The following is a 16,240-nucleotide window of genomic DNA, read 5'->3' on the forward strand; positions in this document are numbered from 1 at the left end:
CTAGTGAGACAGTATGGTATTTACACATGCAGGTCTGATTTATTTCACTCATGAGTATGGACTCTAGTTGCATCCATTTACCTATGAAAGCCTCAAGTTTATCCTTCTTTATAGCTGAATAACATTCCATTATGTAAAAATACCACATCTTTTTTATCCATTCCTCAGTGGATGGGCATTTGGGTTGCTTCCATGATTTAGCTATGACAAATTGAGCAGGTATAAACATAGGTGCACATATATCACTGTAGTATGATGTTTGTAGTTCTTCTGGAAAAATACCCAAAAGGGAAATAGCTGGGTTGAATGGTCCTAGTTTACTGAGGAATCTCCAGACTGATTTCCACAAGGGCTGCACCAACAGTGGATTCCCACCAACAGTGGATAAGGGTTCCTTTTCCCTCACAGCCCCTCCAGCTTTGTTATTGGTTGATTTCTTGATGAAAGCCATTCTTTCTGGGGTGAGATGGAATCTCAGTGGTGTTTTAATTGGCAGTTCTCCAATGACTAATGAGGCTGATCATTTTTTCATGTATTTATTTGCCATTTGTATTTCTTTATCAGAGATGTGTGTATTCATCTCAGATGCCCATTTTTGGATTGGGTCTTTAAATTTGGGAGGGCTGTTTTTTTTAGTTCTTTATATGTTCTAGTAGAAGTTATTTGTCTGAGGGACAGTTGGCTAAAATTTTTTCCCAATTTGTCGGTTTTCTTTTTACTCTGTTGGTGATTTCTCTAGATGTGCAAAAACTTTTCAATAAGATGAGATCCCAGTTGTTGATTCTTTGAAGTATTTCCCATGCAGTTTGGTTTTTGTTCATGAACTCTTTGCCTACCCCTATGTCTTCATGATTTTTACCTATTTTCTCTTCCAGTAGGTTTAGTGTTTCTGTTTTAATATTTAAATCTTTGATCCATTTTGATTTGAGTTTGGTGCTAGGTGATAGAAATGGATCTAGATTCAGTCTTTGACATGTGGTGAGCGAGTTTTTCCAGCACCATTTATTAAAGAGGCTATCTTTCTTTCACTGATCTTGTTTGGTCTCATTGTCAAAAATAAGTTGGCTGAATGTGTTTGTGGTTGTGGCTGCACCTTCCAGTCTGTTCCATTGGTCATCACGTCTGTTTTTTTGCCAATGCCATGCTGATTTTATCATAGTGGCCTTGTAGTATAATTTCAAGTCAGGGATTGTGATGCTGCCTGCCTTGCCTTTGTTGCCCAGGATTCCTTTGGCTATTCTGGGTCTCTTCTGGTTCCAGATGAATTTTAGGAATGTTTTCTGTAGATCTGTGATGTATACTAATGGTATTTTAATTGGGATTGCTTTGAATCTGTACAACAATTTTGGGAGTATGGCAATTTTCACAATGTTGGTTCTTCCTATCCATGAGCAAGGAATATCTTTCCATTTTCTGAGATCTTCTTTAATTTCCTTTTTCAGAGTACACTAGTTTTCACTGTAAAGACTTTGCACTTCTTTTGTTAGATTGATTCCTAAGTATTTCAATTTTTTGGTTGCTATTGTGATAGGTATGCTTTCCTTAATTTCTCTCTCCATGTGTTTGTTGTTTGTGTATAGAAATGCTATTAATTTTTGAGTATTGACTTTGTGTCCGTCTATACTACTGAATTTGTTGATTAATTCTAGGAGTCTTTTGGTGGAGTTTTTGGGGTTTTCTATGTGGAGTATCATGTCATCCGTGAATAATGATAATTTTACTTCTTCCTTTCCTATCCTTATTCCTTTTATATCTCTCTCTTGTTTAATTGCTCTGGCTAGTGTTTCCAGAACTATGTTGAATAGGAGTGGTGATAGTGGGCATCCTTGTCTTGTTCCTGATTTTAAAGTGAAAGCTTTCATGTTAGAATGATGTTGGCTGTTGGTTTGTCAGAGATTGCTTTGGTCAGCTTGAGGTAAAGACCATCTATCCCTATTTTCTGTAGGGTTTTTTATTATGAATGTATGCTAGACTTTGTCAAAAGCTTTTTCTGCATCTCTTGAGATGATTATGTGGTTTTTGTCTTTGGCTCTATTGATATGGTGTATTACATTAATTGATTTGCATATATTGAACCACCCCTACATCCCTGGGATGAATCCCACTTGGTGATGATGTTAAACCTTCTGGATAATTAGCTGCATTAGCTGTTTGCTAATATTTTATTGAGTATCTTTGCATCTGTGTTCATTAGTGTGATTGATCTCTTTCTTGATTGTGTCTTTCTCAGATTTTGGTATCAGTATAATACTTGCCTCCAGAAATGTGCTGGGGAGATTTGCTTCCTTTTCACTTTCATTAAAGAGTTTGAGAAGAATTGGCATTAAATCTTCTCTGAATTTCTTGTAGAATTCAGCTGTGAATCCATTAGGACCTGGCTTTTCTTTGTTGGTAGGTTTTTAATCATATTTTTAATTTCAATAATTGAAATTGGGCTATTCAAGTTTTTCTTTCCTTTTTTTGGATAAGGTTAGCTATTTTATTTATTCTTTTTCAATTTTGTTACTCATTATTGGTTTGTTTAGATTTTCCATTTCTTTATGGATCAATTGTGGTAGGTTATATTTGTCCAGGAATCTGTACATTTCCTGTAGTTTTACAATTTATTGGCATATAGTTATTCATAATGTTCACTAATGATCCTTTGATTTCAGTGGTATTAGTTGTAACATCTCCTTTTCTACTCCTGATTTTACTTATTTGAGTATTTTCTCTTCCTTTGTAGTGTAGCTAAAGGCTACAGGAATGCATATATTCCTGTGATATGTTTTAGTGTCTCCTTTTTCATCTCTAATTTTTATTCAGGTCTCTCTGTGTCTCTCTGTCTCTGTCTCTCTTTAATTAGTCTAGCTAAAAGTTGGTTGATTCTATCTTTCTGAAAAACCAGCTCTTTGTTTCATAAAACCTTTGTTGTATGTTTTAGTTTCTGTTTCATCTTTGGTCTCACCCTCCTTTTCTAACTTTGAGTTTGATTTATTTTTGCTCTTTAAGTACTTGAGATACTTGCATCAGTCACTCCAGTCAGAGTGAAGTTGCTTTTTCCTTTGCTGTGGTCCCTTTTTATAAGGAGGATGAGTGACAGACAACTCTATTTGATCATTCTTTTAAATTTCACTCTGAATGAAATTCTGTGTTTAGTTTTGAACTGATCGATATGATTAATAATGTTTTAGGGTGAATTAAAATTAACTTTGGAATGAAGTCTGAAATTTAAAAATATATAATAAATATTTTGTTGACTTCTGAGAATTAGTTCTCCAAATTAGTTCTCATCCCATACTAGGGATGGTTAAGTTTAAGTTTATTTGAATCTATGGGGTTAGGAGTTTTACTTAAACTCCATACTTTTAGGAATTATGATGCATCTTGCTGCCTGCCACCCCTGTTTATGAGATGTATTCGTACATTTTTTCAGAGAAAGAGAGACAGTCAGACAGACAGACAGACACAGACAAATACAAAGACACAGGCACAGACAGAGACACTGCTTTTATTTTGGGAAAGAAAGAAGCTTACACTTGGATGGAAGGGATTCCAGGAGATTGATTGTACTTGAAATGTTTTTTATTACAAGCAGAATGCCATCAATTCTTGTAATGATGTGACTTGTAATCACTATTTTGGAGGAAAAATTTGCACCAGTACATTTTCAGTCTTGCTTGTAATCTACAATATTTTAGACTGGTCAGAATCTAATTATATCTACTTTTGATAGACATTCAAAATAAACTGTCTTCTTTAGCTCTTAGGCCTTATGAGATACCCATGCAGCACTAGTTTACTGGAGAACTTCAAAATACAACCCTGGCTCTGGCTCTTTTCGGGCATTGGTGTATCCACAGTGTACTCTTTATTCTCCAGATATCTTTCTGCAGTGAATGATTGTATCACTGAATAAAAATGTGCTGAAATGTAGAAGGATTAATTTATTGCAGACCATTTTAAAAAAAGTTCTGTTCTTTAAACTATGAAATATTGGAGAGCCATCTCAAACTGCCTGCTGGCTGCACTGTTACTCAGCCAAGCTGATTAAGACTAATTTTGGTCAAAACAGTGTCGTGTCTGGGCAAAAAACCAATGTTCAGTCTCAACCAAAGGCAATTAAGTGGAGATTCATTTTATGATGGACTAATAACTCTTATGATATCCAACATTATTCTGATAAATCAATGGCACCATAATGTCTCCAGTGTGTCAGACTATTCTAGAATTTATTTGCTATATTTTTTCTCACTTTAGAGTTGCTCTTTGATTCTGGCACATCATTCTGTCTGGTAATGGTTTCAAATCAGCTGGTCTGATTCATGGCTTCACAGAGAAGGGTTTCTTAGGAGCTGGTAGGATGATGGTTTAAAAAAAATGAGAGACAGATGGTAGACTTATTTTTCTGGCTCCTCTGCTTCTGCAGGGAATAATTATACATCTGAAGTAAGTGGCACCAGAAGTTGAATCCTACTGAAGTTCCTCTTTGTATTTTCTTGTTGAGAACCTAAGATTTAGCTGCAGGGATGGCAAATGTCAGGAGCAGGCCCCCGAGGACATAGTTACAATGTGACCTGGGCCTGGAACAGATCTGAGAGGTCAAGATGCTCTACCCCTTTCTTTCGTTTTTCCATGTAATCATTGTATTAATCAGCTTTCCCATTGCTAGGACAAAATGCCTGACATATATAATTTAAAGGAGGAAATGGTTTATTTGGTTCACAGTTTCAGAGGATTTAGTCCATGGTTGGCTGGCTTTGGGGTAGAAACATCTTGGCAGAATGGTGTGGGAGAGCAAAGCTGCTCACTTCACAGGGGCCCTGAGCAGAGTGCAGAGAAAGAGTGCTAGACAGGAAGCTGCCAGAGATGAGAAACGAACCCCAAGGCCATGCTCTCATTACCTAGCCAGACGCAATCACAAGTTTGCTTTACTAATCTTATTTTTTTTCTTTCTTTTGGTACCAGGAATCAAACGCAGGACCTTGTGCTTGCCAGGCAGATGCTGTGCCACCAAGCTATACCCCTGGCCCTGCTTTACTGATCTTATAGGTGTCTGTCAAGCCAATCAAGTGGGCGCTCAAGATTAACTGTCACAGTTAACCATCTCCAAGACATGCTTGATTTCATCTCTCTGGTGGTGAGACCTGGTTTTAAGATTGTGTGCCTCACCACAACCTTGTCACTTAATCATTTATTGACCACTACCATGTAAGGAAGCGCTATAACATGGGTGACTCAAAAAAGAAGTAAAGAGATGGTCAACACCCGGCAGTTTTGTGAAAGGGTAGGTATCAGGTACGGGGACTTGACATTATTATACTCCTCATTGTATTGTGGCAAAAAAATTAGCCCCTCATGGTCCTTTTGTTTTATCTATTCCACATAGGTGCCCAGTCTACTGTGTTTGATATGCGTCCTTGGTTATGCATGAGTTCATGTAAAATATGTAATGCTCCTTTGTATTTGTGTAGTATATATAAATAGTATTGTTTTATAAGTCTTGCTTCTTACAAGTTTCACTGTGCAGCTCTATTTCAGTGCTTTTGATGGTACAGAAATTTCCATGGAGGTAGCCCTCCGCCCAGCATTTACCCTCCTTCCCTAGCCTGTATTCACTCCTTTCTTAGCTTGAACTGAACTCCCCGATCCTACAGAAAATGCCCATGCCTGTAGAGCAGAGTGAGGGTTTGAGGTCTGCTTCCAGAACAGGAAGTCTGTTAAGAGTGCAAGATAGGAAAGATAGGCTGAATCAGCTTACATGCTTACTAAGTCCTTTTTTTTACATTCTTGCTACATTTTGGGTATTTTCTGTCTGCCTAGTCTGTGGGTTCAGTGGTGCCAATTTTTATGTTTCTGATTACTCTTGAGGTGGGGAATCTCTTCCTGTTCTTGTTAGCTGTTTGGGATTCTCTTTCAGTAAATATTCTATTCTGCCATGGCATTTTATGTTTTTTCTTATTGATTTCAAAACCTACTGTACATTCCTGATGTTACTCCTATGACTTTCCAGATATTGCAAGTATCTAATTATAAACATTGCTCTCTAATTGCTTGATTTCATCTCTTTGGTGGTGAGGCCTGATTTTAAAATTATATGCCTTACCACAACCCTGTCACTTAATCATTTATTGACCACTGCCATGTAAGGAAGCACTATAACATGGGTGACTCAAAAAAGAAGTAGTAAAGAGATGGTCAACACCTGGCAGTTTTGTGAGAGGGCAGGTATCAGGTACGGGGACTTGAAATTATTATACTCCTCTGGGAGTATAATCTGGGTTTGGTTTGCTATTTTGTAGCACTGGGTTTGGTTTGCTATTTTGTTTAGAACTTTTTGTTCTAATCTGGGTTTGGTTTGCTATCAGACCAAGCAACTTGGCTCTGCCCAAACTTGATGACTCCCAACTTCTTAGCCTAAAAACAACCCCCCAAAACTCACAATGCCCCCCTTGTTAGAGTGATGCATCTAGTAGCCGCCTGGATTATAAATCTGCTGTGCAAAGAGACATTACTCTTTATATTGCAAAACTGGAGAGTAGTTTTGGGATAAAAACAATCTAATGAGAAGAGAGGTATCTTATCTTTAGAAGTATATGTTTTTTACATTAGGGTAGATAGGCCTTTCAGGAAGGATGGTAGCAAATATTTCAAAGCAGCATTTCCATTTGTCTTTTTTCAGGGGATAAGGCCTTACCTGGATTTTACTAGTACAGATTGTTAAAAGAATGTGGACACAGGTCTTAAAACCCCATTGAATCTGACACTTGTCAACTGTATAATCCTGGAGAAGCTGCATATTTACACTGGCCTTGATTACTCTATTGTGAAATATGTGTAAAAGTGCGGACACTATTTTCTAGTTTGCTTGGAGGATTACAGGTAATTGAAAGGGTCTAACATGATTCCTGATTCATAATTCTTACCTTGAGTGTTGCTTCCCGGCTCCAGTGCAGATCTCTCAGCTTGCTGTAACAGATCCTTTATCATGGAGTATGTGTTCATTACATGGTGTGCTATCTTCACTTACTCCAACATAGTAGTGAAGTCTGGGAGGCAGCATAGACACCCGGCACATCCTTGGTGGGCAGAGGACTCTTTAGTAACTGATTACTGTGTGTGTGTGTTTATTTGTGTCAAAGTACTGGGGGGAAATGGAGATGAATATTCTAAAACGTTCAACTGGATTTTCCCATGGCAGTTCACTTACCAGTTGTTAAAGATGTCCCCTCAAAGCCTCATGTAGTCATATGGGCAGGTTTCTAGATTTTGTGATTGATTCAGGGTCCAGTGCTGGGACTAAAGGTGTGAGTTCTATACCTGTCCTAGGTAGGATAGCCTGCATGCAATATAAAGGATTCAAAGAGGCTTTTTTCTCTTCTCTTTCTTTTCTTGTTGCTTTTGCTGTCTTCTGCTGTCATGAACTGTTGTCCCTCTGCGATGTGCCACCATGCCTTGGAGCCAGCTAGTTGTGGACTGAAACCTCTATAAACTGTGAGCTAAATAAATCTTTCCTCCTTTAACTTTGGGTGTTGGGTATTTTATCTCAGCAATGAGAGAAAAGTAGTTTTGGGTGTGGAAGGCCCACCTGAGGATTATTGCCAACAGCATAAAAGAAGAATTGCAGAAGATGATGTGTTGTTGATTCTCGTGGAGAATCTGGTCCTGCTGGTTTTTCTGATATGAATTAAGCTGTTCTCATCATCAGAGGAGCTTAGATCCCCACTGTCACTGAGGATGGCTAAAGTTCTCTTTGGGGGGAGCTTTGCTTTTTACTGTGAGTGTCGCTTCCTGCTCCAGTGCAGATCTCTCAGCTTACTGGCACAGATCCTTCATCCTGCTGGCACAGACTTTCTAGCTTCCATCGCTGACCTTTGGGCCTTCCCAGTGCAGATCTTTGAAGCAGACTTGCATGAAACACTTATGGGACTAGGCCTTCCCTTGGACTTGTGGAGTACATTGTCATTGGCTCTAGTTCTTCAGCTGGACTCATGCAGGACCTTGCTATGGGATCCAGGCCCTCAGCTGGATTCTTTGGGTCTCTAGTGTGTGCACAGATCTCCTGCACTCTTCTGACTTTTTGGGTGAATATTATAAAACAATCCTATAAATCATGTGTCCTTTATTAAATCTATTCTCTTGTAAACCCTGACTACAACACCAATGAATGATCTTTGGTGATCTCATATTCTGTCTTTTGACATAGTTCATTTTCACAAAAGTTCTGTTTGCCTTTGATTTTAGAGAGTGGAAAGAAGTCCTAAAAAGATCTTTAGGGCTAAAAATGCCCATTGGAAAAGTTAGAATGAATGTACTTTTATATCTGCCCTAATATAAGGAGTGTGGCATCTTTCTAGCACTCAGGGTAAAACTGAGGAGTGTTTGTTCCTATTTCTGCATTTATTTATGGCCATAGGAATTTTCTGATTTGTTAATTTGAAGGTTTATTCTATGTGGATCTGCCTCCTTTACTGCCTTTCATATTGTGTACAAGAAAATTAAAATAGAGTACATTATCAGTCTATCCTGAAAGATACCTTATGTCACTTTTTATACTACAAATCTTTGCACCAAATGAAGTTTTGCATGGAAAAAAATGTCCATTAGCTTTTACAAAAATTTCAATACTGTACATATTTGTCCAGAAAAATTTTGCCCTTGACATACACTACCTGTGAGAAAAACTGATAATGTATAATTAAATGATTAGTTTATATGGACCTAGTTTTTTCAGAGCTACTACAAGAAAATGTAACTGAGGGATCAAGTTACAAGGTCAGTTTGCATTAAATTAAAAGCCCCTGCATAGAGCGATCCATGCATATGGGTTTATTGTTGAGCTGTGTGAGTCGTTTTGGCACTTGAGAGCACATGTCCTTTCTCCAGGTGATGGGGAGCACTCGTTGGCTTGAGGAGCACTTGTATCAGATCACTATAGAGTTTCACCTTGTCAGGCCTGAGGGCCGCTGGCTTCCCCTGCTTGCCGTCTGGTCTGCCACTCTTTTACAGGAGTGGAAAGCACTTTTACTTCTGAATTGTGAGGCCTGACCTGTGGCCAAGTATGTACACTCTAGAAATGGAGGAGAGTCATCCCCGTTTCAATAATGGGGTTGACTCTGCGGAGAAGCAATAGTTCCTATGGGCTGTCGGAAGAGAGTCTTCGCAACTGAGTATTCAGTTTTTATGCTTGGTACTAAGTGCGGCAACTCAGCAATGCATCTAATGTTTGCTCTCTTTCCTTCTATGCCTCACTGCCTTTTGCCTTCCTGCCTGCTACCTTAGAGCTCTGCTTTCAGGGGAGCCCAGCCTAAGACGGCTTTCTTATTATTTTTATGTAACTTCCAGTCTATATTTTACAGATACACTTCATTTATGAGTTCCTTAGTGTCTGATATGAGTGAGCTCTGTCTTTAAAGAGTGTCACATGGTACATTTTCATCAAGTAGCCTGTGGATTCTCTTGAGATTTGTAGCACCCTACATTTCAGTAGTTATATGGTTTTTCTTTGCTTTGAACAACAGAACTCATGCCTGTTGATGAAACTAATGACAATTTTGCTTATTTACAAGGCTAAAGAGCCCTGAGTAGCTATGTATAAAAACAGGGCACCTGTTGTCTTCAAGGTGAGGGAGCAAACTAATACTGTTCTCCAGTTCCTCTTTAGTTTAGATGATTGGAACCGTCCAGTTTGTTCATGATTCCAGCTCCATTATCCAAATGAAGCCAATAGATATTATCGTAGTTGGGGTTGGCTTTGTCCGTAATACATATGAAAAACTCTCCAGGTAAAAGAAGTTAACTGATTTGGGGGGAAGGGGAAAGCAAACGTGCTCACCTGGAGTTGGCAGGTACATAATATAAAAAACATAAATATGAAAGTTGTATTTAGCATTGTGAACAGAGAATGGAAGAATTCAGAAAATAGAGAAAATAGTCATCTGTACTGATCCAGTCTAGGCAAGTAAGAAATGCTTGCTCCATCGTACCTGGACTGATCTTTTTCATGAGTCAAGGGGAAGGTTATCAAGCACTTCTTTTAGATAGTGTTTTTTTTTTTTTTTTTTTTTTTTGGTTTTTATCCGGTACCGGGAACCGAACTCACGACCTTGCGCTTGCCAGGCAGGCGCTTTTGCCGCTGAGCTAAATCCCCAGCCCCTAGATAGTGTTTATTTGGTTCATGTCCTAGCCAGCTCCTACTGAGCTCGTCTGTGTCAGAGACTCCAGAGTTGTGCTGAATACCATGCACTTTCAGACTAATTTTCCGTGTGACCACTTTTTGCTTTTGCTTGCCTACCATTATTCCCGCCCTTACTAGAGCAGCAGGACTTAGAACTGAGGAATCATTCCTGTTCCAGCTCTCAGTCCTTACTTTAGGTGGGGCTGATGATCCATCGTTTCAGTCCCCTAGTTCCAGGAATTAGCACCCCAGTTCTCCACACCCTGGGTTCTGATGCAGAAATGGGCACGACCCACTTTGGGTGCACCATGAGAATCAGCCCCAGGGTTTTCATTGGACATTTTGGGGGAAAGAAACTGTCTTTCCATTACATTTGGAGGTTTAGTGCCAGTTCTAGAGCTACTGGTGGCCACTGGAAGGTGAAAGGTTATTGGAACATGAAGTTTTGGGGAAGTAAAAGGCAAAGTGAGGCACTTTCTGACACACTGAGCGGCAGATCTGAGTCATAGCCTCAGATTTTCCAGGAATTAAAAGCAAAACTCCCTTTCTGCTTAAGCCAGGTTTTTTTTTTTTTTTTTTTGGTTTTTCTCCGGTACCGAGAACTGAACTCACAATCTTGCACTTGCCAGGCAGGCGCTTTGCCACTGAGCTAAATCCCCAGCCCCGTGCTTAAGCCAGTTTGACTTAGCTTTTTGTCACTTGTCACAGAAAAAGTCCTAACTGACATCTATTGATGGCGGCTACTGTCTGCATAATTCCATTAATAACGTTATGGAACATTTTGAGGTAAGAAAATGACTATATTTTTTGAGTTGCAAAAACCTCTTTTCTCCTTCTTCCATCTCTGTAGCCCCTTCTAAAGAAGTGACCCTCATAAACCCATCCCGCCTTTCCTCTCCTCCCACGTAAATGTGCAAGTTCAAGTGGATGTTTATGAAACATCACCCCTGGTGCCCTGCCTCACCCTGCAACAGTAGAAGCAACAAGAGCAGGCAACTTTGTGCTACTTAGAAAGTTATAATATTTAAAGAAAGAGACAGGAAAGTATATCCATTATAAGCTTTTTCTTTTTTTCTTCTTTTTTAGAATTTAAGCTTATGAGTTTATCTACGCCCACTATATTTATAATTACAATTTGATATCTGCATACAAAAGCTATGTAAAAATTCATTTCTCCCAAATATACAAATTTTCTTTTTGAATAGTTTAAAACATTTTGATCACAGATTTCAACAGAGTTTTAGGCTGAAAAATATTACCAATCTAGCAATATCACTTAACACTGTTTGCAAAACATAAATCTTCCAATGACTGTAAATCTTTTCTGTAGCATTTTTCTGATCCTCAGGGCATGAAAACAGGATAGAAAGAAAGGTGTTTTCTCTGTGCAAAGCAGGAGAACTAATTTGGCTCTGATTAAATTAAAGATGCCAAGTCCGTAAGGAAGAATCAAAAGAAAGAAATGGTATAAAGTCACATCAACTTCTTCATGCCCTGATCATTTCTGTGTCAATGCATGTGTGAAATGTCTTCTTCTCACATTGTGCTCCATAATTTACACGAGGACAATCTGCATCCTGATGAGGACAGATTGATATTTGATTGTCTTGTGCATAAGGTGGGTCAGCTTTAACTGTGCAACAGAAAGCCACAAACAGCATTTTACCTGCACGATATTGCTCTTGAAGGCGGCATTAGTAAATGTGGAAACACACTAGAAATGCACACGTTTTGCATTTGCAAACATTTATACAGCACAGTAAAAATTCTGTGATAAGGCCAAACCTTTTTTCCCCCTAGTCTGTTTTTTTTTTTGTGTGTGTTTTAATGTATTTTTTTAAAGAGTAAAGTACAATGTTTCAATTGTAAAAAATACACACTGGGCAAATCCTTACTTGGATAATAAATATCTACATCACAGTACAATAAAATTTCTCTATAAAATTTAAATATGGATTACCATCTATCACTATCGAAAGAAACACTATGCTAATATTTCCATATTATTAAAATAACAGGAAAAATTACAAGCTTATTTTAGAACCTGATGCCATGGCCATTGGAGAGGGCAAAGAGATTCAAATGTTTGTCCTTACTCTCCTTTTGAGGAGGACTGTGACTTGGTTAGTCACTTAAGTTCATGAAAAAGGTTTAGCCTTACAAACGCTGGCTACATTTCAAAAACCGTAAGACCGACTTCATAATTTAGGACTCATGCAGCAAAAGGTCAATATGACACGGATAGGTTAGAGTTCCATAGGATAAAAATGTATCACTGACATGACATGCTTTGAGGGTGCTCAGCAATTCCATGGAGGCTGAGTCAGGGTGCAGGACTTAGTGTTGGGGGACCAAGGCTTGTACACCTGTTTGCAAGGAGCAGTGAGGATGGAGAATGGCGTTGCTGGAGCAGAGCCGGGCCTGGCAGTCCTCCTGACGGCTGCAGCGCAGGCTGAGGTGGTGTCCCTTGGGGAACAAGTGAGGGGCATCGCTGGGCTGAGCATTACCACGTCAAGCACGTCATCGAGGACTGAAGCTCACTGGACTAGAAGCTCTGAGGTGGCATGTGGTGTTTTGAGCAGAATCATGAAGGAAATCGCTTACTGTTTTCACTGTTTTTGGAAGAACTGCATGTCTAAGTTGGAGAGCAAAGTACACTTGAAGGTTTATACACACGCACACACACTGGTACGTAAGAGCACATGGTGTATGCACCCACCCCTTCCAATCCCTAAGAGGGAGAGATTTATAATTAAGAACCCCTGTAGGTATGTTCTCTACTGGAATGTCTCCCGATGGGCGGGGAGGTGTGAAGATTGTTTCCATCAGGTCCATGCTCGATTTGGATGTCTGGACAGTGTAAGAAAAAAGATTAAAAAGAAAATCAGGAGCAAATCCCTCACCATCAAGTTTTACAGATGGAATCTTGAGATACACTCAGTACCCCTGTCAGTTTCACATGGAATGAGGTTAGTTGCTGTCATCACTAGGGGCGTGATCCTTCGAGTCCTTAAAGCTTTGCCTTTGAACCCGAGGCACTCTGAGGCTGGTTCTATCAGCATAAGGTGTTCACCCTTCAACACACTTCGAGAGCAGTGCTTTGGCTCTGCAAGGCAATCATTTAAGGAGCCAAGGATCAGACACTCCTTTGCCTGGATGCCTAGATGGCTATTGGTGTAAGTTACCATTTGGCCAATGCCCAGTTGTAGTCAGCGCCCCCAAAGCTTTCTGACCTGGACCCCGCCTGCTTGTCTTCCTCTCATTCCTTTAGGAAGGAAAACTTGCCCCATGTGGAGAAACGCCTCAAATCCCCTTGAGCTAGAGATGGCTGAGTGTTCATCTTTCAGAGAGTGCTCCCCGAGGTGAGGCAACAGAGGGGCCGCAGTGCTCACAGAGCAAAGAAGTAAGGAGACTGGCTGGGGACTGTGTGGAGAGAACAAAACCCAAAACAGCTGTCTGTAGACACTGCCAAGTAGGTAATATGCTTAGGAATTTCATGATTATATTTTTATTCTTTTCATCTACTTCCTATCTCTCATTAACATGTTCCATAGTGAAATTCTTGTTTCCTTTTCCCAGAAGCCAGTATAATTGCTTTAGAACATCACCTCCCACCCCAATTATTTCCAATAATTTCTGGTATTTTCAGTGCTGTTCCCTTCCTTCTCCCAAGGGCACACTGCTTCCTCTAAATAGTTGACTGGAATTGTATCAAATTCTTATTTTGAATCAGTATCAAATATACAGTCCTTCACTGCTAATGGGCTATACTTTTTGTAATCAAGCTAGAAATCTGAATATGAAAGGAACCATCCAAAAGAACCCAGTCTTCCCCCCAATTTATACAGTGTTGAGGGTGAGGATTTTGGAGATATTGATTTGCTCATTAGATAAGAAAACCAAGCCCCGAGATCTGGAATCTACCAGCCAATGGAGGACACACTGGACCTCAGGTGGCCTGACTTCTAGTCCAGTTATGCTCCACAAACCTAAAATGAAATTAGTCAACTTGGTTTTCACAGTGACTTTCATTCTTTTGTTTTTAGGTAAATCTCAGTGATATGGCTTATTTTCCCCAATATTTCTAGGATAAGGCAGTAAAAGGCAGGCAAAGGAATAGTTTATATCTACTATGCCAGCGAGGAATGAGGTACATTCAATTGCATGGGCACATTCTTTGCCCATGTTCTGAAGCTGAAGTGATGAGGTGTCACCACTGGTTTTTTGGGACAGTTCCTCCATGCTGGTTGGTAGGGGGTAGGGTGGCAGATTGGGCAGGGAAGGCAAGGGAACATTCCCTCGAGTGGTCTGCAGGAGTTTTCTGCTAAGGGTCTGTCAGGGGAAAGCTGAAGGGACAGGTGGATCAGCAGCGGGACTGGTGGTGTTTAGAGAGAGTCAAGCTCTGTGGTGCCTCAGAGTCAGAGGGAAAGGGGAACTAGAAAATGTGTGTGAACAAAGCAAAGCGCTGGAGGATCTACGACCAGAAGGAAGGGTCCTCAAGCAACCAGTACACAAATGCGGGCTGTCAACTCAGAATGAAAGCACACAACTCTTGCCTCAGAATTCCTCCAAATAAAACCCAAATTTCAGCTTGTTCCTCTCTCCTTGATTAGAAGATACGATCCACAGGGAAATCTGTTGTTAGCTCAGCAAGGATACAGCCAGGAGGGATAACTTCAGGAGCTTGGAGATGATAGGTCAGATGCCATTGAAAGGTGAAGACACTGTGTAAATAGGTTTGATTTCTGTGGGAAGGTTTCTGTGAGCCAAAACTGTAAAGAAGCCTTCTTACCTCATGGTAATACTACGTGAATTTTTGGAAACTGCAGAGTCACTAACATTGGTGAAGCCTTCTCATTTCTTTGGGGTGACTCAAGAAGATTATTTTTCTGGTGGCCTCAATCAGTCAGATACCTGTACATCTTTGCGTTAAACCCTTGTATCGCTGGAATTAAATCAAAAGGTTATAAAATGATATTGAATGGCTAGCTGATTTTTTAGGACATGTGTTCCTGCGCATTCCAAGTGGACCTGCTAGGAGAGAACAAGGGCCAAAAACAGATGGGTAGATGAAAATTTGTTCAAATCTTTCCCTAAAACACTGAAAATCACATCTAGGCAAAGGTTGGTGTGTGCTCTGCTAACTGGCACCCTGGAAAAATCAGATTGGATCAAGATGACGGTATGATCTTGGCTTTAAGGCTTCCTTAGTCTTCTGTGTGCCATTTCACTTGCTCGAGTCTTGATCAGGGATAGGTGGGAGCTGGTGATGGCTTGATGCTGGTGAAGTAATGATTATCTCTTGCCCCACCTCCACAACTGTAAAACCTTCAAAGCATTCACATCAAAGGACTGGGGAACAAAATGCAATAGTTACAAGTACCCGCATTCAAGGGGCAATTTCATCCATGTCTTTGCCAAGGACACCTCCCTTTACCCCCAAACGAGCGCTCCCAACACAAAGAGACAAAGAAACAAACACAAAAGAGCTAGGCAATGGAATGAAATGACACCCAGTAGTGCTGTAGGAATTATGAGAATGCATCCAGTCAGTCTAATCCTCAAACACTTCCAAGAACAAAGGGGGAAAGAGTTCTGTAGGGCATTCCACCTTCATGTGCAGGAAGCGGCTGGCATGGCAGGCGCCGATCATCCTCAGATCTGTCACCTTCATCAGGAGTTTTGGCCAAAAGTGTGTCACGTGATGTTTTCGGTAATTGATATAGTGTTCAAAAGCCAGCAGGAAACTATCTTGGTATTTCTCTATTCTCTCAACACAGGCAAGCCCTGGGCGATCTGGGAGAAAGGAAGAAGAAGGATGTTAATTCGCAGGTGGAAAGGAGAATGCTTGCTTGGTCCAATCCAGTCCTTCAGTGGGATGCAGGCAGACATGGGGCATTTTCACCTCCTAGGAGTGAGCATGCATTTGTGTGAATTCTAGGGTACCAGGGGCCAAGGGACAGGGAGGGGAGTGGCAGTGCTTTGATCAGATAAATACTTGTAGTGCAGGCAAATCACCGCCATAGATGTGAAAGGGAATGCCCGCTTTCCAGTGTAACAGCAGATTAGGGAAAATACGATGAG

At 40.2% G+C, this 16,240-nt stretch overlaps 1 protein-coding gene across 2 annotated transcripts in view; it reads right to left on the bottom strand.

Annotated features, from left to right (window-relative positions):
* Nucleotides 1-11,205: 11,205 nt before the first annotated feature.
* Thrb (thyroid hormone receptor, beta) overlaps nucleotides 11,206-16,240 on the bottom strand; it is a 330,551-nt gene continuing 325,516 nt past the window's right edge. For both annotated transcript variants that reach the window (XM_005387482.2, XM_013515651.1), the window contains exon 11: nucleotides 11,206-15,952. In XM_005387482.2, coding sequence (XP_005387539.1) covers nucleotides 15,711-15,952 — 242 coding nt within the window. In that variant the 3' untranslated portion in view covers nucleotides 11,206-15,710. The remainder of the gene's footprint in view (nucleotides 15,953-16,240) is intronic.

This window comes from Chinchilla lanigera, unplaced genomic scaffold, assembly GCF_000276665.1.
Source record: "Chinchilla lanigera isolate Chin_1 unplaced genomic scaffold, ChiLan1.0 scaffold00029, whole genome shotgun sequence".
In the NCBI taxonomy this organism is placed as follows: Eukaryota; Metazoa; Chordata; class Mammalia; order Rodentia; family Chinchillidae; genus Chinchilla; species Chinchilla lanigera.